At 42.4% G+C, this 24360-nt stretch overlaps 2 protein-coding genes across 6 annotated transcripts in view; one reads left to right on the top strand and one right to left on the bottom strand.

Moving 5' to 3' along the window:
- The first annotated feature begins 846 nt into the window (after positions 1–846).
- SH2D1A (SH2 domain containing 1A) lies at positions 847–15074 on the top strand. Its single transcript, XM_027716463.2, has 4 exons — positions 847–1049; positions 12453–12516; positions 14491–14626; positions 14978–15074. The coding sequence occupies exons 1-4, from the start codon at positions 913–915 to the stop codon at positions 15016–15018; spliced, it is 378 nt and encodes a 125-aa protein (XP_027572264.1). The 5' UTR covers positions 847–912; the 3' UTR covers positions 15019–15074.
- Positions 15075–17956: 2882 nt separating this feature from the next.
- TENM1 (teneurin transmembrane protein 1) overlaps positions 17957–24360 on the bottom strand; it is a 649978-nt gene continuing 643574 nt past the window's right edge. For all 5 annotated transcript variants that reach the window (XM_027716459.2, XM_027716460.2, XM_027716458.2 and 2 more), the window contains one exon: positions 17957–23097. In XM_027716459.2, coding sequence (XP_027572260.2) covers positions 22339–23097 — 759 coding nt within the window. In that variant the 3' untranslated portion in view covers positions 17957–22338. The remainder of the gene's footprint in view (positions 23098–24360) is intronic.

The following is a 24360-nucleotide window of genomic DNA, read 5'->3' on the forward strand; positions in this document are numbered from 1 at the left end:
TTTCTGAAATCAGTTGTTATTATTGAGAATAGGTTAAGAAATGGGAAAGTTAGATGAATCCCCAAGAGTACAGGTAGTTTGGAAAATGAGAAGAAATAGGCGCCAGCTTTACAGCTCGTCACCATCCACATTAATCACGTTTGCAGTAGGCAGCAGCTACTTTATGTGCAAATACTTTAACAACTGGTTTAAAAAATGAAGCAGGATGGCAGAGCCCCAAAGTTCACGTAAAGAGGGTAATGAACACCTGTGTATTGAAATAGAAAAGGGAGTTTTCAGTCCCTCTTCAGCTGAGGTTTCTGCAGCTTTCTCAGTCCCTCACTGAGGGACTCCTGGTGGGGCAAGAAGGCTCTTGGTGCCTGGTGGGGCAGCGACAGCAAGGTCAGCTCGCTTCCTCTACTGTCTCACCCCTGGGGATTTTAAAAACAGGCGGTTAAGAAATAATCCCTGCTTGGGATAATAATTCCCTTGGCCAGAGGAAAAAAGTACCTGGTGCAGCCATGGACAGTGGTGCCCTGGTCCTGCCGGGCCATCCCCAACCAGGGCAGCCCTCGGCCCTGTGGCCGTCGTGTGCTTCACCAGTCCCATCCCTGCCGAGTGGAGCCACATGGCTGAGAGTGGCTGTGAAATGACACCTCTGTGGGAGAGCTGTGATGCTGCGAGGATGCTACAACCTATGCAAAAGGAAAACGGAAAGGGGCAAAGGAAAAAAAAACCCACAAAAATGCTGTGTTCGTTCCTCACTCTTCCCTCAGTGCTGTCTCGCCCCTTGCAGAGGCTTCAGAAGTGTGAACACATCCTGTTTACATCTGCCACCAAGACAGAGAGGCCGAGGGGAGCACACGGCTGAGGCACAGTTGGAGGCAGCACCGTGCACAGGGAGAGCTCCCTGCGGTGGGAGACGGCCCCGGCATGGACACGCTGCCCATCTACCACGGGCGCATCACACGGGAGGCTGGGGAGAAGCTGCTGCTGGAGGCGGGCGTGGACGGCAGCTACCTGCTGCGGGACAGCGAGACCATCCCCGGAGCCTACTGCCTCTGCGTGCTGTGAGTGCTGCCATCACCGCCTTGGGCTGTGGGCAGCCAGGGCACTGGGGCTGGGAGCGGGGTGCTGGGAAGGGCTGCTCAGGTGGCAGCTGATTTCCAACCTTTGCTTCCGCAATACGGGGAGTCCCCGCAACAGAACATGTGCTAATATTACCCTTTGCTTACATGTGTGACACTTTTGGCTCCTTCATCTTTCTTAAGGCAGAGGGGTGCGTAAGGGATGTGGGGTCCTTCGCAGAGGGAAGAGGAGCAGGTTTTGCCTTGCAGAGACCACACTTCCTATGGGCAAAAATGGAAAAAGAGAAAGCAGACCAGGAGCACATAAAGATGGATGAGCGAGGTGCCATGGAGAAGTGCCAGGCAACTTGGCTTAGGATGGTGTGTACTGCCTCTTTGTGCTGGATAACTCTCTTGCTTTCTGCCTGCATTCTTCTGCTTCTTCACTGTGCTCCTGGGTGTTCTCAGCAACATCCCCAGTGTCCCCTGTCATCGGGGAGGGTAACGTGGAGTGCTGTCATCCACAACAAGCCTTTGCTTCAGGATGCTCTCAGTCAGGCTAAGTGTCCCAGGAACCATCAGGTGAAACTACCTGTAATGCACATGAAATACTGAAGGGTAACAAACTAAGTGGTAATGTTTCATGAAATGGGGTGAAAAGGGAGAGATCCGGTGGGATGGTCTGTCAGAGAGAGGATAGACAGGTTCCTCTAGGAGAGCTGGGGGACTTTATATTCATAGGACCTCATTTTAATGAGGAAATTTAGTTACCCTACTGTTGGCAAAAGTCTTGGAAGTCCTGATAGTGCTGTACCATTGCATTGGAAGAACAAAGATGTGTCTATCAAGATCCTTATGCTTTAAGGAACACAAGAGAAAATTGTTTCAGGTCCAGTACAAAATTAGCTAACAGGGGGAACTCAGGTACCTGGCAAAAAAAACAGAAGAAGAAGAAAAGTCCTAAGTCAGGTTTTCCCCAAATCTCTTGAATACATTTCCAACAATATGTAGTTAAGCCCTCGGTGAGCATCATTATCCCCCCGTTATAGACCAGTAAATGGACACATGCAAGGAGGTCATAGGAGAAATCCACAGCCTTCTTCTCAGGGAAAATCTTTGTGACAGAAGATGTGTTTTTTATTCTCTCATGAAACCAGAAGGTGAACCAAGATAGGTGCTTCTGCTAACAAATACCTTAATAACAAGATGAAAAATGGGAAATAAGAAGCATCTTGAGTTAAATGAAAATGGAATAGACATAGCAAGAGAAAAGGAGCGCTATGATTCCTATGGTGGGAATAGGAAATAAAAGCAGAATCTCTTAAATAACCATCACAGGAAATGGTGATATATCACCTTTACACTCAGAAGTCATTCAATACAGGTGAAACACCAAGGCATTAGAGAAAGGGTCAGACAGAGTGTTACAATGCTGAATAAAATAGAGAACACTAAAATTAGTCCACCATTAGTCTAAATCAGGATATAGGTATGTAACAAGGTCTTTCATCTGCACACAATCAAGTTGGGATTTTTTGCTATATTAGTGGTAGTTTATGTCCTTCTAAAGAAATTTCATGAATGAAATAGGATATAGAAAATGAAAATAGGAATAAATTAAAGGTTTTCTAACTGTGAAGCTCTGCAATCTTTGGAGGAAAAGAGACTTCAGTAAGAAACAGAACGCTACATAATTGTTTTTGGAAATTATGAGCCATTCGTGTCTTCATGGTACATTGCATTCAAACATATATATATGATAAACAAAAGGATAAAAGCAAAAAAACATTAATGGTGAATGTTATGCAGGTTTCTTACAGAACATAGATCCTCAATATTTATTTTGTACAGGAAATAACATCTTGGATAAATCCAGATAAAAAATTAAATGAAAAATATTACAGCGATTATGATCTTATGCAGACAGAAAGGTGGCTGACAAATGCTAGAGCTAAGCCTTTGTTCCAATGCTTGTTAATATTTCAATTCAAAGCATTATGGAAGAAATAGCAGATATGGTAAAAAACATATCACACAATAACTTTGGAGACAGTTATTATAAAGATACCAGGAAAGGATCTCACACTAAAGATAGCAATGACAGTTTGAAGAAATGTGGGTTATAAAGTAGAAAAGTGCTTTGACAGGTGAAGTTTACCAAAGCAGAGACTTTAGTGGAGAGATTAGAGAAGCAAAAAAGGAAGGCATGAGAAATATAGATATGTGTTCAGTGGAGGATGCTAAGCCTGGTTTTGGTAAAATAAGCTAATGGACATAACCTGTCCGAATTCCAGTGTGAACATCATGGGCAGAGATGGAACAGGTGCTAAGCATGTATGTGCATGGGAGCTTTGGTAAAAAACTGAAGGAAATGTGCAGTTGCTGTATTCACTGTTTAAGAAAAAGAAAATCAAAGAAAAATAAGTATCTCTCTGCTTTTTTATACTTTCTCCTAAATAATCATGAAAATTATTAGGAATAACAAAGTTATTCAGAAATTTACATTTTGGTTCAGAATCTGTGCTGAAGATCACTGTAGGAATACACAAATATAACAAGATCAGGCTAAAAATGTATTTACTAGAAGGACTGAAGTGGTCTTTGAAACATCGGAAACAAAGCTGGTCATTTATTAGATATATTGCAATAAGTATTGGAGGTAAACAAAACATTTTGCATCTTTGCAACAGGAATTTCTAACAGAAGTGAATCTGTGTCATACAACCAGGGATACTTCTATTGCCCCTAGAAAACAAAAAGAGAAAAATAGCCCAGCTTTCCGAAATCAAAACATGTTCAGTCTGTCTTCTTTCCCGTCTCTCTCCACTTCTGTGGAGATGCGAAACAAAACAAACCTAAACCCCTGCAGCTTCCCAGTTCTAACCCATTTTAGTTAGTTTTTTTGTTTTATTTTTTTTATCATGGGGGAATTAAAAGGCATAGCTCTGATAAAGAGAAAAGAAAAATGTATCCATTTATCAAAAAAGTCATTAAGGATATATTTGGACGACACCTGTATGATCAGTTTGAACTTGCATAGGTGGCTGCACTTCCAGCTCCAGGTACAGTAATTTTCAAGTCCTGCGATTCCATTGCATTGTTTAGGCTCAAGCAATGTTTCCTTTTCCCAAGAAACTGCATAAATCTGTAATGCCACCATCACCACCACACCCTCCCCCTAGGATACCTCCAAAGAGCCCTGACATATTGCGGCAGCCTTTGAGCATCTTAAGGCTCACGGTAAGGACTGCACCGTTCGTGGTCAGGCTCATTCACCTTTTGCTTTTCCAATTAAAAAGTGGAGCCCTGACCTTTAAAAAGGAGAAGAGTCAAAGACTTCATGAATCCCTTGTGGCTGACACTGATTTTACAGGGCAAGCATAAAAGAGACAGGTAGTAGCATAAAACCTGACCTATAGAGATGGGTAACTGCAGCAGGCAGGACCCTGTTGGAGCATTCATCTAGAAAACTCTCCTTTCTCTTTTCTTTGCTTCTCCTGAGCTGTTGATTTATCTCCCTTGAATGCTGCTTTCTGCTATCCGAAGCCACAGTGTGCACATGGTGTGCCTGGAAGCCTTCAAAGAGAGAACGAATGTTTTTTTGGTGTGATTGTGGCAAAGCACAAAGGACCCCCTTTCACAAATATTTTAAGGCCACGAACTATGCATGGAAGAGTAGGAAGGTTCTGATTTGCAACTGTTTGCCCCTGGGCTCTTGCAAACAAGGGTGCTGCCTTCAGATTTTGGCAAAGATTTTAATACCAGATGCTCCCAAGGTCTTCATTGTATGAATATCATTATTGAATTGATAATATGTACTTTAAGGATATTGTGAATATGTCAACAGAAGTACACGATCTTTTCCAGGGATTTTTTAGATTTGCATTGAAAAGCAAGGTTTTTTGCTGTTCCTGAAAACTGGGCTACAAGAAATGCATATGCTTTAGAAAACATACACGTTTTACCTGTAAACATGTTAGGCACTACACACAGTACACCAGGGTTTTAATATCAAAAGCTGATTGTTCCAGGGAGCTTTCTTTACTGGTCTGGTTTCCTCTTTGCTCAATGCCCCATTTGACATTTTTAGCACCCCCAGAAATCCTCTGTGCTCACAGCTCCTAATGAAGTCAATGGGGGACACAGGGCACACTAATGGTGAATAGTTTGAGAAGCAGCCTCTTAAACCCTGCCTGAAAAATGTATAAATAAAATGCCTGAGAGTGCCAAGAGCCCCATGTTCCTTTGCAGATATATGAGCACACATGCAGAAACAAGCAGCTCATGCCTGAATTGGCAAAGATAAAGCATTTGTAGTTTGGGTTTTAAAATTCGTATACTTGAAAATACTGGGAATGTTAGTAGTTGTTTCAGGGCTTTAAGTAAGACAAACATGACGTGCTTGTCAAACTATACGTTCAGATGATTTGTTTGAGACCAGCCATTCACGTACTGTGCTGCATTCAATTTGTGGAGAATAATCAAAAGCTGGAATTGAAAGCTATTTAGAGCTCTTGAAGCAACAGTAATGGCAACAGGGATAGGCTGCAGTCCTATCAGATTTTACGTGTGCTATTTTTTCTGTCGCTGTAACCACGGTGCACGAGTTCAAGGCAACGTGCCGAAACTTTCTGATGCGGCAGAGGCATCAGCTGTGCAGCGTGAGGGTGTAATACAGGATCACAGCTTCAGCTTAGCGTTTCTTTTGTTTCCTATGTAATATTTTTGATAGAAATGGCAGAATAATTGCGTTTATTATAGCACCGCACATAATAATCATCGTAATTTGGAATGTAATTTGGAACAAAAGGAAGAGCCCCTCGATTCAATGTTGCTGTTGTAAATATCACACGCTGTTTTCAGCTTTGAAAAGAGTCTTCTATAGCACGACAGTAAATTTTACTGGCCTGAGTATTTCAGCTTCCTGCTAATCAGTGAGTGTCGTGTTTGCTGAGCATAACTTAGCTAATGACTTTCAGATATTCCAATGGCTTTCCTTGGAAATGTTGACAGCCTGAATCATGGAATTTATGAAGCTTAGTTACTGGCCTGTCATAAAGTAATTTCCTTCTGTTCAGCATCTCAGGTTTGAATAAATTCTCATTTTATTGCTGAATTTGAAGAAATTCCTCTTTGAGGTACTGCTTTTGCCTGGTATCTCCTCATATCAGACCAAGACAAACCTTTCTCAGGCTACACACTTGCTCTTTAGGTAAATCAGCAGCTTTTCTTCAGGTGGTTCAGAGTGTTGAAGTGGTGAAGATACCGACAATCTTCCACAGAAATCTCTGCATAAGTTCAGAGACATTACACTAGATTTCACTTTCTCAAGGTTTTGTTAATTTCAGAATAATAAATCAAGATAATGTGTTTGCTTTAAGTGCTACAGCACTTACAAAAAGGTAATATTTGTTACTAATTCAGTATCACAGGTAAATTTTTGCCACAAGAAGTGTTGGTAGGGGAATCAGTGACAGAAATCAGGGACAGAAATGTAAACTCAAGAGCTGCTGTGAGTGAAGCTACAGTGACTCTGTTGGGCTTTTCAGATGTAAACACCAGTTTAAACTCTTTTATTCACTCTTGCTGACATAGAGCTTGTATCTTGCACGTCATCTCAACGTGAATGTCATTTCTTCAGCTTGAGTTAGCTGATGAGTGGTAATTGCTAAGTTGTTATGCCTTGATTGTATAGCTGAGACCTAAATAAGGAGGGAACCAGGCTGCTTGTCAACCAGAAAATGCAAATTCTAAAACAGAGTGAGGAGAAGCTTAAATAGGATTTTCTCCTATGTTAAATAACAAGACTTTTCAGCCCTTCTGTGATTACTAAACCAAGCAGGACTACAATAATTGGAAAGAAAAAAGGAAGAAAAAGAAGTAAGTTTAAGCAGCTGGTTGGATGACCTCTCATGCTCATCAGCTGTGTGCCATTGGCTCCTCACTCCAAAAGCACTGAGTCCTCCATGAGCTCCCCCGTGGCCCTCCTCTCCAGAGCATTGTAGTACTCATCTCCACGGTATCAAGTGGTTTCTAAGCATTACCTCTGTTTGTGAAATGAAGAATTTAACTTCATTTCAGAGAAGAGAAGCGGTGACACAGGAGGCTCAGGTCAGCAGTACCCTTTAGCTTCAGGTTCCCAATGTGAGGGCCATGGGAATGGATTTTGAGACTGCCCAATGTTATTCTGTACAACTCGCTGACTTTACTTGCATTGCTGAGGTCTGTTTCAGTGTTTCACATAACTTTTGCTTCCAAAACACCCATCTTCAGTTCCCGTTTTTCCACCCCTCCAGCATTTTGTGCTGCTTCCAGCTCAAACCTCCTCATGCTTCACCTCCATATATCATTGCTCTTTCCTTGCCCAGCTTGTATAGGCAAAGGTCCCCTTTTCTTTTCTTCCACATCCATCCCACCCAATCCCAGTCTTCCTTTTCAAGATGCCCAATTGCTAAATTACCTTCCCTTTTTTTCCTCACTAATCCAGGCCAGGCAACACATGTACATTTCTTGTGGCTTGAGATCATGGACACTGCTTAGTTGAGTGTTCATGGTACAGCCAGCCCAGACATGGTGATGCTAAAACTGCTGAAAATCTTTAGAGTGCCTCTCTTGCAGCCTAGAGAGCCACCACTGGTTTCAGAGAGTACAAGAGATATACCTTATTTAAAAAAAAATTTGTGTTACTTCAAAAATCAGGCAACCCCCCCAAAAATTAGAAGTTGTTTTTTTTAGCATGGGAAAAACATTATTTTGTCTAACATGTCCCTTCTCTGATGCTTCTCCATTCTCCATCCCTAAATAGGCTGAGGCAAACACCTAAGAAATGAAATTTCAGTCTGAAAGGCTGAAATGTGACAAAGTTATACTAAACTGAGCCTGGTCGGTGTATAGTGCTCAGGACCTTTGTTTGTAGACCACAGCACTGTCTGGTTCTTAAACAATGTTGCAAAGTGAAATTCCAAGGTAAGGTCGGGTTGCAAATGTGCCAGGTAAGAAGCTCTGACTGATATAATGCAATGACATTTGAAGAGAAAGCTACATACAGAGGAAGAAATTATGTCATTTATTGTTGACATGGCTTTCCCTTGTCTCTCTGTCTTTCTCACTCTATTTTTTCCATTTTGGACTCAGAAATGAATACAAATTAGTTTAATACAATTTCCTAACTGAGATGCAAAGTTATTTTAAAATATACCATGCAGCTGAAATGTCATGGTTAATTTTAATCTGCAGCATGTGGCTAATGTCCTCGGGCTGTTTCAATGGTGCAGAAGATTGTAATTATTCACCTGTTAAAGTAAATGCAGCTTTAACAAGTCTGATCACAGTTGAAAAGGAGGAGTGGAGAGGATAGGTAGACAGATGCTGCTTCAGTGGGTCATCTGTGAACAATGCCTTTGTAACTCTTTCAGAGGAATTATCTAGCTATAAAGGAAAAAAAGACTATAATATAAAGTGGACTATTTCCTGTAATAGCAACTTTTTCTAGATTTTCCTTTGACAAAGTTTTCTGAATGAAGGTATTGCAACAGAGACAGTGTTAGTGCAGTTCCCAGCCAGTATAACATATCCTTTCTTATGGAGATGAAAAATAAGTGACATGTCATAAAAATATCATCAGTGGTGACCAAAGCACTCTTTCATAAGTGCTATCTGATATTGTCCTTATAGCAGTGGCTGTTTTCTGCTTCCCCTCACCAGCATTTTGGCATTTTTTTGCCTTTGATAAAAAATTTACAAGACCTTATTCATTAAGATGTTAATTCATGATTACTCCGGTCCCTTGAGCTTCACTGACAGGAGAGAGGAGCTTCGCTCTTGTCAGTGAGGCTTGTGTCTGTCCTTGGGACAGGTGAAGGGACTGAGGGGCCCTTCACTGAATCTCTGCTTGGCCAACAGGAGCTGGTCCTCCTCCAAGATATGATGCTACACCAGTGTCACTGTAAGAGTGCTCTCTGAGATCACACCACACATAAGGACATTGTGTCACTCTCGGAACTTTTTTTCTACCCTGAATAGAGTAAAATGTAGAAAACTAAGCTGTCTTCTCGTGGTGGCTGGGGAATTTCTAATTTCCTGAGACCTAAGCTCCAGTAAATGGACTTTTTCACCTGCTTTTGCCTGTTGTTACATGTTTTGCTCTTTGGAAGGTGATGTTCTCTACAAGCTCAACTTTAACTTGTGTATTTAACTTTTAAGAAAAACACCTTGATCTTCCTTCAGCCCACACTGATCTTAGTTAATGTTGGGTAGTTTAAATCATGAAAACCTTTCTCATGGGAGGCCGTGCCCATGTAGCAGTAAAATTGGCTCGTCAAAATCATGTCATTTGTACGTGGAAGGTAAAAAACTCTTTGAAGTGGTAATGAAGTAAGTTCCTGCCACGACAGAAAGTTTTGATAAGATCACGTTCGTTGGGAGAGTACTTATCAGAAGAACTGTAACTCATTTTGTGGAAACCAAGGTCCCAATGGAAAGTGGTGAAATGGGAAGATCTAGCTGTTCACCCGCTCAAGAAAATGCATCCTCCTTCCTTTGCTCATTTCCTCTGAACAAGCAGGTGTGGATGCCGAGGCCATCTCCCATCTACACACTGGCTCTGTTTCCTGGTGGCTTCAGAGCAAAAACCACATGATAATGTTGTGTTTTTCAACTTAAGCACAGTAAAACCTTTCAGGTCTTTCAGGATTTTCTCCTCGGGGAAAAAACATGAACATATGCCAGGTGAGCAGAGGGCTCTCGGTTGTCCCTCATGAGGCCGTGATAGCAATGGGATAGCAGTACCCCTCCCGTTCTCCACGCTGTGCTGAAAGCACCTGTGTTCCCAAATTCTTGTTCCTTTTTCTGTATCTCAGGGGCTTTTAATCTGAATTATCCTTTGTGCTTTCCCTGTGCTCAGTGGAAATATTTTGCATGGTAATTTTTTGAAAAATACGGGATAGGTGTCTATCTTACATCTCACCACAATTCAGCATTGAATATTACTTAATCTGACTTCTATTTTTCAATTTAGAAAGCACTTCTGGCAGAGTCCTGAGAGCCATCAGACAGTTCAGAGACAGAGCAGCACCACAGCCCCCCAGCCACTTCAACTCACGAAATCTCTTACGTAGAGAAAACGATGAAAGAAACAACAGATGGTGGCTTTCCAGACAACTGAGCCATTTGTGAGAAAATCAGATTTTAAAGAGATTGAAGCAGTTGGAATGCTTTGGGACAACCAGGAACAAAGATGGGTAGTAGAATCATGGAATGGCTTGTGTTGGAAGGGACTTCAAAGATTATCTAGTTCCAACTCCCCTGCGTGGGCAGGGATGTCACCCACTCGACCAGGTTGCTCATACACTTGTGCATAGTGTAGTATTAAAAACAGAAGGGAAGAGAATGAGTTTTAGATTCATGGATACTGATTCTGTTGGGTTTGAGGCTTGAAAAAAATCACTGTAGAGATGGTTAAATACCCACTTCAAAGAGATGGGACTAAATGCCAGCACCTCTCTGATATTTCCCAGTATATTATAGCCTGTAAAATCCTCATTTCCTTAACCATATATTGACTAGTGTGCTGCATACTTAGGTACAGGAAAGCTCCTTGTGATTTTTAAAACAAAATTAACGTGAACATCAGGTACTCCTGAAAAGCTGGCAATACAGCCTCGGATCTCAGAGGCTTCAAGAAAAGACCTGATGGTATGAGATTGCCTGAGAGCCCTAAAGGGAGCAATTGGATTCCCTGAACATGAACATACATCATCTAATGTCTTAGAGGGATGTGCTTTTAAGCAATTGGGCTTGAGCTGTGGCCTAAAACACCAGTGTCTGTGGTGCCATGGCATGGACAGGAGAGCACTGTTGTCCTTCCACATCTCTCCCTCCTCCTGCATCCATAACAGATTGCTCACACCTCTTCACAAGGTCCAAGTCCCTGATAGACTGCAGCTTCCTGGGGGAAGCAGTGGCAGCTGTTTTCTCCTCAGGTTTCCACGAAATGAGCGTGGGCAGCCATTTTCACATCTATCTGGTGGCACACAGAGAGTCTTGTTTCTGGGGGAATTACTTCCCAGGTTGAGCCTGAAGAGGTGGATGAAGCTGTGGTGGGATTGTGGGGCAGCATCAGTCACAGTCCCATGCAGGAGGAGCTTGAGGGCACTGTCTCATCTGCTGAACAGGGAGCTTGTCCCTGCAGCAGCCCCAGTGGGAGTGAATGGCTTTGTGTCCTTCACCTCTGTATTTAATCACAACGGGAGTCGGGTGGTGGGGGCAGAGCTCACAAATCCTGGCAGGCATTTTGCTCCCACTTCGTGGGGTTGTAACACAGTGCCAGCTGTTAACAACTTCCTGCTTGGGTAAATTATACCAGACACTGCTTTGCAAAGGTTGCTGCAATGATTTTTAGACAGGAATTTATCCAGGAGCCATGACACAGAGCGTAAGTAATTGCAATCATATGATATTTCTGTCACTGATGGTTTCCGCAAATTTTTAGTAACTGCTATAATACCATGAAGATTTGGAAAGAAATACAGTATTTTTCTGCTTTCTTAAAAATAGGAATTGATGCTGAAATAGGGAATAGTCCCTGAAGTCCTGCTGGGTATTCATGTAAATCTATGTAGTATGAAATACAGTCTTTCTTATCTGATACCATCTAAACTAATGTTGCACCCATGGAGCTACTATCAATTTTTTCTGTGTCTGACATAAGTTTTTGGATATCTGTATAATAATCTACCATGTAAATCATTCACTGGGTTCATGAGAGAAGTAAGACTGACTTTGGACATGAGCGTGTGTCTTGTGCTATTGGTGTATGACTCTTTATTATCAAAAGACTCCGATTTTAACAGAATGAAGATTCCATACTCTTATAAGTCTCCTTTCTCCATATTTGAGAGTTAGGAATGTACGGGCAAAGCAAAGAGTAATTAATTTACCTTCTTGTTGTGGGTCTAGCTTTCCAAGTCAATTGTACTCATGATATTGCTTCTGTTAACACCTGCATTTAAATGAGTCACAGAACAGTAATGCTATCAGCCAATAACACACCTTTTCCTCTTGCAGGGAAAGTATGTCTGCTGTGTGGCAGTAAAAGGAGGTCACTGAAAAAAAAAATAATAAAAATGCTGAGGCAGGAATGAAAGCAGCATCACTTAACCTAAAATAACTGAATACTGCTAAACTAGATCTGAGTCAGACCAGTCCTTCTCATCCCAGAAGAACCCAGTAGACTGAATGCTGTGTCTGGCCAGTGGGTTTTTTATCAATTTAGCCTTTATAGGTGAATTTATTTTTAAGGGCAGGTTAGCAGGTGAACTGACTCCCACATAACAGAGTGTAGCTCTTGTGAAAACTGTCAGGAAAAATGAGTAATAAATACATGTTAATTTTTTTTTTTTTCCACAGGCATCAGGGTTATGTTTATACCTACAGAGTGTCCCAGACAGAAACTGGATCCTGGAGTGCTGAGGTGTGTACTCCTCCTTTCTCTTCTGAAAATTTCTACATCTTGTCTCATATTCTTATAGATTTAATGAAATATATTCAAATTATTCATGTTTCTGCATAGTCTGATTTTCATTGACGGTAATCGATCTTGAGTGTGCCCATCAGTAAGATGTCTTGGTGCCACTTCTGACAGTCTAGAATTCATAAATTAATTCCCTGTTTCACTTCAGCTGTTGCATAATGCAGTAGTGCATTATTTTCCATCATTTTAAATGGCAAAAATATTTTGTTTTTATAACTTGACAAGCACAATCTGTTCCCTTCTATCCGTGTACCACTAATGTGGGAATATTTAAAGAAATTATTTTCAATCTGCATTGTTTTAAAGTTAATTTTGCTCCAGATCAATTCATCATAAGAGAAAAATATATACAGGGTAACCAAAACTTGGTACAAAATACGTTTTCACCCATCTGACAAGAAAACAGTAATTCTAGTATAGAAAAACAGTACTTGCAACACAGACAACTATTTGGGTTGATGGGATCGGGATGTTAACCTATATTTATTTTATGAATTTTTTGTTCTTTGGATGTACTCTGTGTATTAATTCATAATTACTTTCTGTTTGTATGTTAATGAACACTTATTACAAATATTATAGAATATCTAGACAAGGATAATTCTTTGGCCATTATTATAATAGAATTGGTAGCAGTGTTCTGAAAGACAAAACTGTTTCTCAGGGTTACTCAAAAGCAGATTAGGGAGTGGAAGTGATTGACATTACTGTGGAGTAAACAATTCACCCTTGGGCCCAGGACTCTGTACATCCTCTGCAGGAAAAAGTGCTGGCTACAAATCCATGATACCAACCCTTCCCTTAAGCAAACAGAAACTTTTAAGTAAATGTTGCTAAGACCACGCTGGCCTCAGCTGTTAGAAACAGCAGCACAGATCCAACTTTTCCCCATGGAATGTGCCTCCAAGGCCAACAGAGGCTCCAGATGCAGCTGATCCTTTCCTGTCTCTGCTTCCTTCCCTGCAGCTGTTTAGTCTCTGAGCAAGCTCAGGTCACGCCCATCTTTCAAGGACGAGGCAGGGAAATTAAAGCAGTGCTGGTGAAATCCCAGGCAGTGTGAAGACTCCAGCTGGTGCCAGAGAGGTTGGATTTAGCTCACAGCTGCTGGGTGAGAGCACTGTCCCTCCAGTGTGACTATGCTGGCAGGGCCTATGCTTGTCCTCCTTTGACTGTGGTGAGGAGGTGTTGTTGCAAGAATGCCCTGAAGGATTTAGCACAAATGCTGGATTCTTGATTAAAAGCACACGTGGTTTCATTTCGTAGTGTTTGAAAAGTTGCTAATTTAGAAAGTAGAAAAACTCCCACTTTTAATAAATAGGTAACATTTAGTTGTTGTCTTTGTACAAGACGTAGGCAGGAATACTCAACACATAAGCCAGCACTGAATGCTCAGAGAAGAGTTTGCAATGAAACTGTGTCCTTGCTGAAATTTATTGGTGTAAGGACTCCCCAGTAAGCCTTGGTAGCTCTCTAGGTTGTCTTACTGGTGTTTGCAGGCTGGAATTATCTTACTGATACATGCCAGGAAGTTATTGGTAAGGAGGTTAAGTCACTGGCTGTAGTAAGTCAGGGTCAGAAAGAGTGAAAGATCACTTGTGAGCTTGCCTAAGAAGCATGGGGTGGCAGGTTTCTCTTGTAGTGGTTCAGAAATTGTCCCTCTCCCAGCTTTACATCACTGTGCTGCTGGAGGTCGCTCGGTGCAGGGGGTCTGTGGTGCCCTGGGGAAGAGGGAGAGCAGTGCAGCTCCTTGACTCATTTTAAGTTGGCACGTCAGGGGGTCCACATCCGTGGCTGGCTACTTCCCTGTGGGCTGTGTGCATTTCTGAGGACAAGGCCCCTGTGCCAGTGCCCCGAGCCCAGCACAGGCACTGGGCACCCAGCACCCCTCTCACCTCTCACCCTTTGACTTTGCAGACAGCACCTGGGGTCCAGCGGAGGCTCTTTCGGAAAGTGCACAACCTCATCTCGGCCTTCCAGAAACCCAACCAAGGCATTGTAACACCCCTGCAGCACCCAGTCATCAACCACATGAAAGCCAAATATTCCCCAGGTACTGGCGGGGTGGAGGGAGCCTCGTCTGCAGCTAAGCAGAGCTCTCCATGGTGGCAGAGATGGAGGTCTTAGACTTATTTGTACGTTGAACTAGATAACAGAGTGACGTTGCCAAAAATGTACCCTAACTTTGTTCCTGTGCGATTGAAATGCTGTCAGTCAGATGCTCTTTAGAGACAGGGCCTGTCAATGTAATGAGAAAATGGATTTTGACTGTCTTCCTGAGTGCTATAGCAGCGATGGCTGCCTTCCCTCATCTGCACCCTCACTCATGTAGGCATGAGCCTTCTGATCCGTCCATTTTCTTACAGTATTCATCCTTTCATATCTTTGTGATTATTTTTCTTAGGGAGGAATGAAGGCCATGACTTCCACCTGCAGCCATCATGAGGATGTTTCCCCAACTGTGACATAACCACATCTTCCAGTGTCTCCTCTAGTCCATGCTCTAAGACAATGATTTATATGATAGTTAATACAACTCCATGAGTTTTCTTGTAACATTTACAGAAATGTGTATTTCATAGAATTTATAGTTCAAAATGTAGAAGTTTAAGTTTCAGAATACTTCGAATTTGGAGTGAGATTTTTTTTTTTTGTTTCTGTTTGTTTGTTTGTTTTCTAAGAGAGGACAAAAAAAGGAAGAACATAATATCTTTTCCCCCCTTTATAATGTCAAGTAAAAAATATTTTTCCCTTCAAGATTAGTTCTTAATTAATAATTTGTTACTAATTTTACATTGCTGAACTTTGGAGTCTTCTTTGCTTTGTTCTGATTGGCATTTATGCAGAACTTATAAAAGGGCAAGTCCCCTTTTATAACCTTAGGAGAATTGTTTACATTAAAGTGTCCTTGCCTTGGGTGGGCTGTGTGTCTGTCATTCATACAGTTCCTAAAGATATTCCAGAAGTGACACTGTGAGGATCCTCACTAACTGCTTTCCCATCACACCAGGCGTTCTGCCCTGTAACAAAATCTTTAGCTTGCACAAATGATCAAAAGCATAAGCAATGCACAGAGTAACTGAGAACACCCAGTGAAGTGGAAAGCCTGGTTCTTTGCTTTTAGGTATTCTCTGAACTTGAAACAAGCCACCTTTGCATACAATTTAAATGGATAAATTATTTTTCGTGACAGTTTCTCTGCTTTCTTTTTCCTACCCATGTATTTCCATGCTGCTGCTGGGCTCCTGGAGGGGAGGTTGAATCTACAGGACTTGTCAGCTGTGCAGGGTTAGTGGGCAACACTGTTGCTAAGTTGTGACAATTTCAGTTCATGACTCAGTTTCTGTCTCACTGAAGGCCAAATTTCATTTGCAGTGAAATGTCCTGTCATATTTTACTCTGTATGTGTACGTGTTGCTCTGTGCCCTCTTGGTACGTGTGCTTGTTGGTTGAAACAGGTCTTACCTTAACATAGTGCCATACAGTGGTAGATCCAGTATGATTTCCTCTTTAATAAAATATTTAAAGGCTGTTTTTTTAATTGTTACATAACTCAGCAAACGCACTGGTTGCTTTGCTGTCACTTGTGCCCATTGAATTTTTCCCTCCTCCTCTCTGCCTTAAGGGTTTCCCAGCCTGTTGTGAGCCTGTGGCAGCTGGTCCCTGGCTGTTCCTCTCCAGCTCTATTGCTCCTGCAAACCATCCTTCCTCAAAGCCAACCGAGCTGCTGGGTGCTCTCAGTATGTGTGTGTGGCCCCAGCCTTCCTGGGAAGCCCTTTTCCTTCCTGAGTGCTGGGTCTAAAGCCCAGGTTTACCTGGCCTCTCCTGGGAGCAGGAACAAGTGTGCTTGGAAACAATCCCTGGCAGATGATTGCAGGGATAAATGTAGTGGGAAGAACTTTGCCCAGGGGCTGTTTCCTATAGTAGTGTCCCATTGGCTTCAATCAGAGGCTGAGGCTGCATGTGCAAAACCTGAGGCACACGAGCAGCAGCCGCTCACCCGCTCTGCGGTGCAGTGAGCTGAGGATAACTTGTTTGACTAAGGCTGGCTCCAAAAGTGCATTGTTCTTCTGAAAAATACATAAAATAGGCCAGAAGATGCCATTTCTGTTTAAAGCTGAGAGTGTTGTTTCAGTTTCTGATGTAAATTATTAAGACAGAGGCTTGTGTTGTTTCTTTTGGATACCCAAGGGTCTGGAATTGCTGTAGGCTTAACCAAGGTGGAAACAGAGAGAAGCTGATGGTGCCTGTGAGGCAAGGAGTCGATGTTTGGTTATAGAAACAGTAAAATGGAAATTATATAGATTGACTTAGGTGTGAAGAGCTACAGATCCTTTTAGAGAGCAGCAGCTGCATTTTGTGGGCATAACTGCCCAGATGATCTCTGTATCATCTGCTTCTTCCATCCCACTGTCTCTTCTGGGCTGCAGCCCCACTGGGATGCAGCCCCTTGCAGCTGCAGCTGCTCTGCCCTGTCCCCCTGGCAGCCCTGCCACCCCTGTCCCCTCGCTGCCACAGCCCTGGTTCTGGCAGGTGGCTTTGTAGCTCACTGCATTACCTTGTGTCCCCTGACCCTGCATTCTCTGCTCTGCCCTCTCCCCAGCAAAGGCAATGCTGCTCCTCTGCAGCAGCTATCCCTCCCTCAGCTCCATTTCTGCCTCCCCAAACCCACCCCCTACTCCCCGTCTATGGCTGTGACAGACCTGCAGCACTAAATCAGTTCCATCTCCCAGGCTGCTTTTCATCCCTTTTCTACTAGAGCACCTCTTTGGACTCACTTCCTTCTCATCCATCCAACACAACTCTACCAGCCTCAGCCCTCCTGCTTGGTAATTACCCAGCCCAGCTGCTCCAATGTTTTTCATCCTTTTAGCCTTAAACATTCTCTTGAGCCCTTCCTTTCACGTGCTCCTCCTCTCTGCTGCATGTGCTGGGCTTTTTATTTTTTATTTTCCTGGGTACATATTTTTCACACCACAGTCATTCATCATCATCTATTTGAGGCAGCTCTAAAGAACGTGCAGATACTTAAACTTTGCTCCTCATCTTACTATCACAGTTGACTTCACCCACTCTGGTATTAGAAATGCAAATGCATTTAGCAGAATTATTTTTTTCTCTCTCACATTTGCTTTGATGAAATGTAATAACCTGTGCACAGAAACTGGCTGGGATTTCACCTGTAGTGAAACCTGCAGTTATAGGCATGAACTTGGGTGAATCAGAAGTAAAATTAAATCTTGCTAAGCAACCCCCTGCCCCCCCAACTTTTGAATCAACCAATATTGGCTAAAGTCCTTATTTAGCTCTATGGAAGCAGCTTTTACTGATATGACCAGAATATCCCAAATACTCGTGTAAACAAAGACAACATCACACGCCATCAGTTTGCACCTTTATTTTTTAAAAATGAAATAGTCAAAGTACTTTCTTTTTCAAATATCGACACATAATATATTAACTTTCAATATTTACAGCGTGTTGCTGGGATGTTCTTGTAGAAAATGCATGCTTCTGGTCTGAAACCCAGAGCAAAATGCATCAGACCATTAACTGCAGCCATATAACATAAACCTGTACAGTATCCAGTCACTATTCAGCACAGGAGTTAGAGCAGGAATAAAAAAATTGGGATCTATTGTTTCCTAGCAACGAGGCTGAGGCCATTATAACACAATTTCTGTAAGATCAGAACCTCTAACTGGTGTTAGACAGAAAGTGAAGATCTTGGCATACATTGTAAACATTTTTTACTGTTGATGAGAAAGCTAAAAAGGAACATTACTTTGACATATATCGTATGCTATGCTTCTCGTTCTCGTTTATTGACACTTCTGCCAGAAGAGTATGAAGATTGTAATGTTTTATCATGGTTCATACAAGTAAAATACTGTCAAGGACACGATCTGATATACTAACATTTATTAAAAGGCTAAAGTCCACCACGAGATCTAAGGAAAAACTGGAAATTGTCAAACACGTTTCCTTAGACAAATAATGGCAGGTGACAAATGCCCAGACAAATCGACAGCGAGTCCGACTCCACCATTCCCAGTTTCTGCCTGGAAGCGATTCCTCTGGCAGCCAGGGTGCTTTCGGCCCGGTAATGTTTTGTATCAAGGAGAGGTTTAAATAACAGTCAGCATTTGACAGGAAAACCCTCAGGGCTGTTGGCGCAGCCTGAGCTGGGTGTCACCGCGCCAGATCAGCCGCACTACGGCGAGCGCCCCGAGCACACGAACACCCTGCTGGGGATCTGCCCATCTCCTTTGGCTCAGCTAAACCAGAGGAGCTCCTCTGCCTAAACCACCTTCCTCTTTGGAGCAGCACCTTGGCTTCCAACAGCACCCCTTGCCATTGCTCACCCTGGAGAAGCTGCTGCCCTATGAGCCCAGCCCTGGCTGCTGGTGAGGGGGCTCAGGGGGGCGCAGGGTGGGACCCCAGAGCATGGTCAGAGTGTGAGGCCACCCCTGGCCAGCCAGTGCACAGCTGAGGAATGCAAAAGAGCTCAAACCAAAGAGCTAAGGTGTGTACACCCAGTTGCAAACTGACCAGTTCATATATATTTATTTGGCTATGTTCTACATAGATATCTATATATATATATTTATAACTTTGAAATGTTCTAGATTTGCTAAATAAATATGAAAGCAAAGGAAATGTTATTGTACACACTATTCATTTGGTTGTCATAAAAAATATAGCACGAATTTCTCATGGTAGGTACTTTGCTACAGAATAGTGTGCAATAGTGGTTTTTATTTTATTTTAATTATTTTCTTTTTTCCACTTTCAGAACCTTGTTTGCAGTGCAGAACGCTAGCATCAAATTATCATCTGATCTAAATAACAGTAAAAATTTCCATGCTATTATTTTTCTTTTTTTCCTCAATTGGGTCTCTAGGCTATAGTGCAAAATCAAAAAAAAGAAAAAAGAAAAAAAGAAAATGAGATATATTGAAAAAAAAAAATAACCAAACAACCAACCACTGAGAAATTGGTCTAACTACTAGGAAAAAAAAATGGAGACTGAAATATTCCCTGCCTCCATCTGAGGTTGTTCATGAACAAGATGGTCCAAAGCTATTTGTTCATGTAGTTCTCACGAATCACTGCTGGCTGGCCCATGTATATCTACGACTTCAGTCTCCCATGCGCTTGCAGTAATAACCCACTTCTTTAGCGCTGTAATCTCAACACAACATTTATATTCAGTTTCCTAAATTTACGAAACTGTTACGATGAAGGCATTTTTTTGCTCTTGTAACTGGGCCATGTAATATCATGCGAGTCTTAATGGATCCATATTCTCATAAGAGATATTGTTCAAAATGTACCTTAGACTGCACCCAGGAAATGGGAAAATGCCAAATCTACTTCCAAAGACAAACTCGTAAGACATTTCACTCTTAGACCTTTTGGCATAACATGAGAACAACAGTAATCAAGGCAGTATTAAAAACCACAGCTGTAGGTAATACAAAGTGCATTTCCTGCATATAATACAAATATAACTTTAAGAAACTAAAGGCACAAGCTAACTAAATAAGTATTACATACTAGAAATGCACAGTTCAAGGTAATTCTAATAGCTTCAAATATTTGTTTATAATGGATATTTAAAGCAGTTTGAAAATGATCCTCATTAGTGAATTGCAAAAAAGTATAATTGCTTAAAATATAAGTAAAATAGACTCTAATATTGACATCTTGGATCAGTGATAAAATACATCATCACATTTATGAATGCACTCTCTATATACAATTAATAAATTATTCTTCCATTGATTAAAAGCATATTAGAGGCTCAAGGATTTGAAGGTCCATTTTTAGGCTGGTGTGGAGGTATTCAAATTCTCCGTGATTGTATGGAAAATTACAGAAATCTGAGCTGTGAAACCTGGATGTTGTCAGCTCCCTGTCCTGTACGTTAGTTAATGATGAGCCTGATCACAATGTGTACGTGCAGATTTTGGTCCACAGTTCCCCCTGGCTGGGGATAAAGGAGGGTTTCAGGGGCCAGGCTCCCACTCAGCCTGATCCCGCACCCCTAAAGCTGTAATGGCTCCCAGGGGAGCAGAGGGAGTCTGGGAAGAGAAGACAATGGGATGAGGCTGAGAGCTGAGCTCAAACCCCAGTGAGGGGCTCAGGTCTCAGATGCCAGTTCAGGCTCATCTCTAACTTGGGTACAGTCTGCTCCACTTGCCCAAAAACAAGGGAAAAGAGAAAACTGGAAAAAAGGAAGAAAGACAAAGAATGCACTTTGTTGGCTTCAGTAAATATGAACAGAAATTGTTTCAATATATTACTATGTCTGTTTTGAAAGAAATGTGCAATAACATCACTGTTACGGATACACAGGCTCTATAACAAGACTTCTAGCTCCCTCTGAAAGTCAGTAAAGGAAAACTGCTTGCCCATCCCCCCCCTCCCCGTGCACCCGCCTCACCTCCTGATAATCAGGTCTTGTAACAATGACAAGCTGGAGGAAGGATCACCTACTCTGCTATGAAGTAACTGTGCCAGCAGCGCATGATACCTTGGGAAATAAAAATTTCTGTCCATGCAATATAATGCTTTTCTATGTGCTCTAGATATTGAGCTGAAAAGTGAAGAGTCATCTCCAACATATCAACACATTTACTATCCACACTTAGGTTCATCAACTCCCAACCCACCAATCTTCTTCAGACTTGGAAAAATGAGTACTACAACAGGATTATTAATTTGAGATGAAAAGAACACGATGCCTTAACCCAACAACACTGCAACTTCCAAATCATCTGTGTAAAGACGAGTCCTGGCCCAGTGACTACAGGCAGGACTGATCCTGCACGGCTTGTTACTGCTCCCTGTGGGCTCCCAGCTGGGTTGTCCCCAACGCATGGGGTTAAAGCCCAGCCTGGAGCACACCGATACCAGCAGAGAGCCTCCTAAAGATTACAGCTTGGCTGAAGCCCGGTAATGCTGTGCCACCCACATCCCTCCACCAGGCAGACTGGCAGCTCTATGTGTGCTCCCAGACTGCAGTATATTCCAGTGCCAAGGGAAACCCTGGGAGAGAGACCCCACACGCACGAGTAGACATAATGTGGTGTTCAACATGGGGTGACTGAGGGGTGGCCACAACAGAGCAAAGGCCACAGGGGACAGCCTTGTATGTACCGAATCCAACACAAGTCAGATTTCCCAGGTTAGAAGATCCCTTAGCTCCTAGTTGTGAGGAATGACATGTGCGGGGTTGGTGAGCAACTACGAAGTTTCCATACACAGTCTGGTTTCTGTGTGCAATCCCTGGAACTTACGGGAGATCTCACTGGGATAAAAACCACCCAGTAAATACGGGTTGCAGAATCAGGCTCTGTAACCTTTTAAATAACTGGTGAATTATTAAACCAACAACAAAAAAGTTGTGTTTCTTTAGAAGAAGGCAGAGCATGTGGCGCTCGCCTCTACCCCGCAGGGCTGTGCGGTGTCACCCCGGGCACCTCGCGCGCAGGTCGCGGCGCTCGGCTCGCAGGACTCTGCTTCTGAAATTTTTGAATACTGCCACACAAGAACTAAAAATTGTCACTGTCATCTCTCAAAGAGTTAAACAAACAATATTAAAATACCATCTTCTGTCACATTTAAAGGCAGTTGGATATGTTTTTTTCCTCTATATTTATATATACAGAGTTCTGATCTAGAAAAACCAATACAATAAACCATTTTACGTTTAAAAACAGGCAGTCTTTGGTGACGCAAAGGCAGAGATTTTCTTTGTTACCTTCTGCCTATTTCACTCTGTCTCATGAAGTGAATATTATTGGCACTGTCAGAAAGTTCGAGATACTGCTCCACAGATAAAACAAAATATCCATCGTAGCCTTGTACCCTCCCAGTGCTTAAAAGCTGCTGTTTCTCTCCGTCTGTCCATGCTCGAATTCCTTCTTCCCCCTCCTGTAGCCTCCTCTGCTCCTTAGTCCAGGCCTGAGCCACGGCTCGCTGCCTGGCTATCTCCAGGACGTGGTTTTTTTCCTCTTCCACTGTTGTTCCATACCGCACGTTAAAGCAGAGTGCGCCGTGCTGGAGCTGGATGTCAGCAAAGCGTCTAGTCCTGCCGTTGATCACAGAAGTCATCTGCGACACCGTCACGTTGACGCCATTCTCCAAGATGCGGCGCCCTCCGGTGCTGCCGATGAGGGCCAAATCTTCTTCCAAAGAGCCCAGCTTGATGAAGTAATGGGTGTCTCGGCCCTCGATGGTGAAATGCAGGTTCTCCAGATAATGAGCGTTGTTGAGGATGGCAGCAATGCGCCGGCTGTCCTCGTTAGCCACACCGATAATGTCAGCTGTCACTATCCCGTCCTTTATAGCGAATTTGATGCCTTTCCCGAATACTGAAGGAACAGCTGCAAATCTCAGTTGCTTCACTCCCTCAGAACACTTGCCATCACTATACCTGGGTGTCATAGGAAGTTGGTCCAAGGATATAAAGTTTCGGAGTTGCTTTTGTAGCTCACACTGAATGCCAAGGATAGTCTGGAAAAGAAAACACCAGTCAAGTTTGCAGGTGAGGCACCTTGCAGTTCATTACAGTATCTCACAGACCTTACTCATCTCTTAATTGCTTAGAATGGATCTCCAATTTTTTTGGAAAATATTGTACACACCTACAGAACCTGGACATATGCACAGGCTTTCTAATTGCCTGTGGTAGTGCTTTCTGTCTCTTGGACTCCTTCATTTCTAGAAAGCAAATGGAAAGATGTTTATCACAAATGTTATTTTTGTATTTGTTCTTCCTTTAAATTCTTCCTCCCCCTTGAACTTTAATGGCTGGTCTTTCAGCCCTTAGCCAGTTCAGGAAAAGCTGAACTCAAAGCTGTGTTCATCTTCTGTAAAATCACAGTAACAGATTTTATAGCCCATTCTTTAAGGAAAGCAGGTTGTGAAGGTCTTGAGGCACTAGAACAACAGGAACCAGGCAAGTACATCACATTTGCAGATCTTACTTCCCATAGAGGCTAAAAGAAGCTTCATTCCAACCATCTCTTTGTTGTTTAACACTATACCCATCACTACATCTTTTCTGTGCCTTGTAAAAGCTTCTTTAATATCTCAGTGACAATTTTCCATGGACATGCCCTTACATCTGGCGTGACCCCCCAGCCTTCTGCACTTGGTGCAGTTGTTTGTGCATGGGAAGTGTGTTAAATGTTGTGAACTTTAACGTGAACTCTCAATGCTTTATAATTCCCTTCCCTGACTAAGAGGAAAGGCATCTTTACAAAATCATAGTTCCTTGTTAACAGATGCTCATATGATCAAATGCAAAACATGAATGCTCACTCAGAGGTAGTTGGTCCTATTGCAGTCACATTGATTGCTGGACTCTGATAGCTGCTGCCTGGCTCTTCTTTATGGAAAATAAGCCCTGGAGCAAGGCTGAGATTTACAGACCCCCTACAAATCCATAGCAACATTCCTGTTTCCTGCAATAATTATGCAGAGGTACTGACTTGTAAAGCTGTTTATAACCTCAGTGATTTTGCAGCTCCTGTGGCATCTTTGCTAACACAGATGAAAATCTACAGTTTTAATTTTTTAATTGCACAAGATTTTCTGTGGCTTTTTCAATTTTCACATAAACACTTTCACTCTTTTGCCTATCCTGCTCTTCAAATTTGGATATTTTCTCTATGAACAGCTGCAAATTTCCCTCACTGTGTTGCTGTCTCCTTAAAGCTCTCCTCCACTCTGATGCCAGAACATAACTGACAACATTAAAGATGTTGTCATTGT

Source organism: Pipra filicauda, unplaced genomic scaffold, assembly GCF_003945595.2.
Source record: "Pipra filicauda isolate LSUMZ 115617 unplaced genomic scaffold, ASM394559v2 scaffold58_size5111680_pilon, whole genome shotgun sequence".
Taxonomy (NCBI): Eukaryota; Metazoa; Chordata; class Aves; order Passeriformes; family Pipridae; genus Pipra; species Pipra filicauda.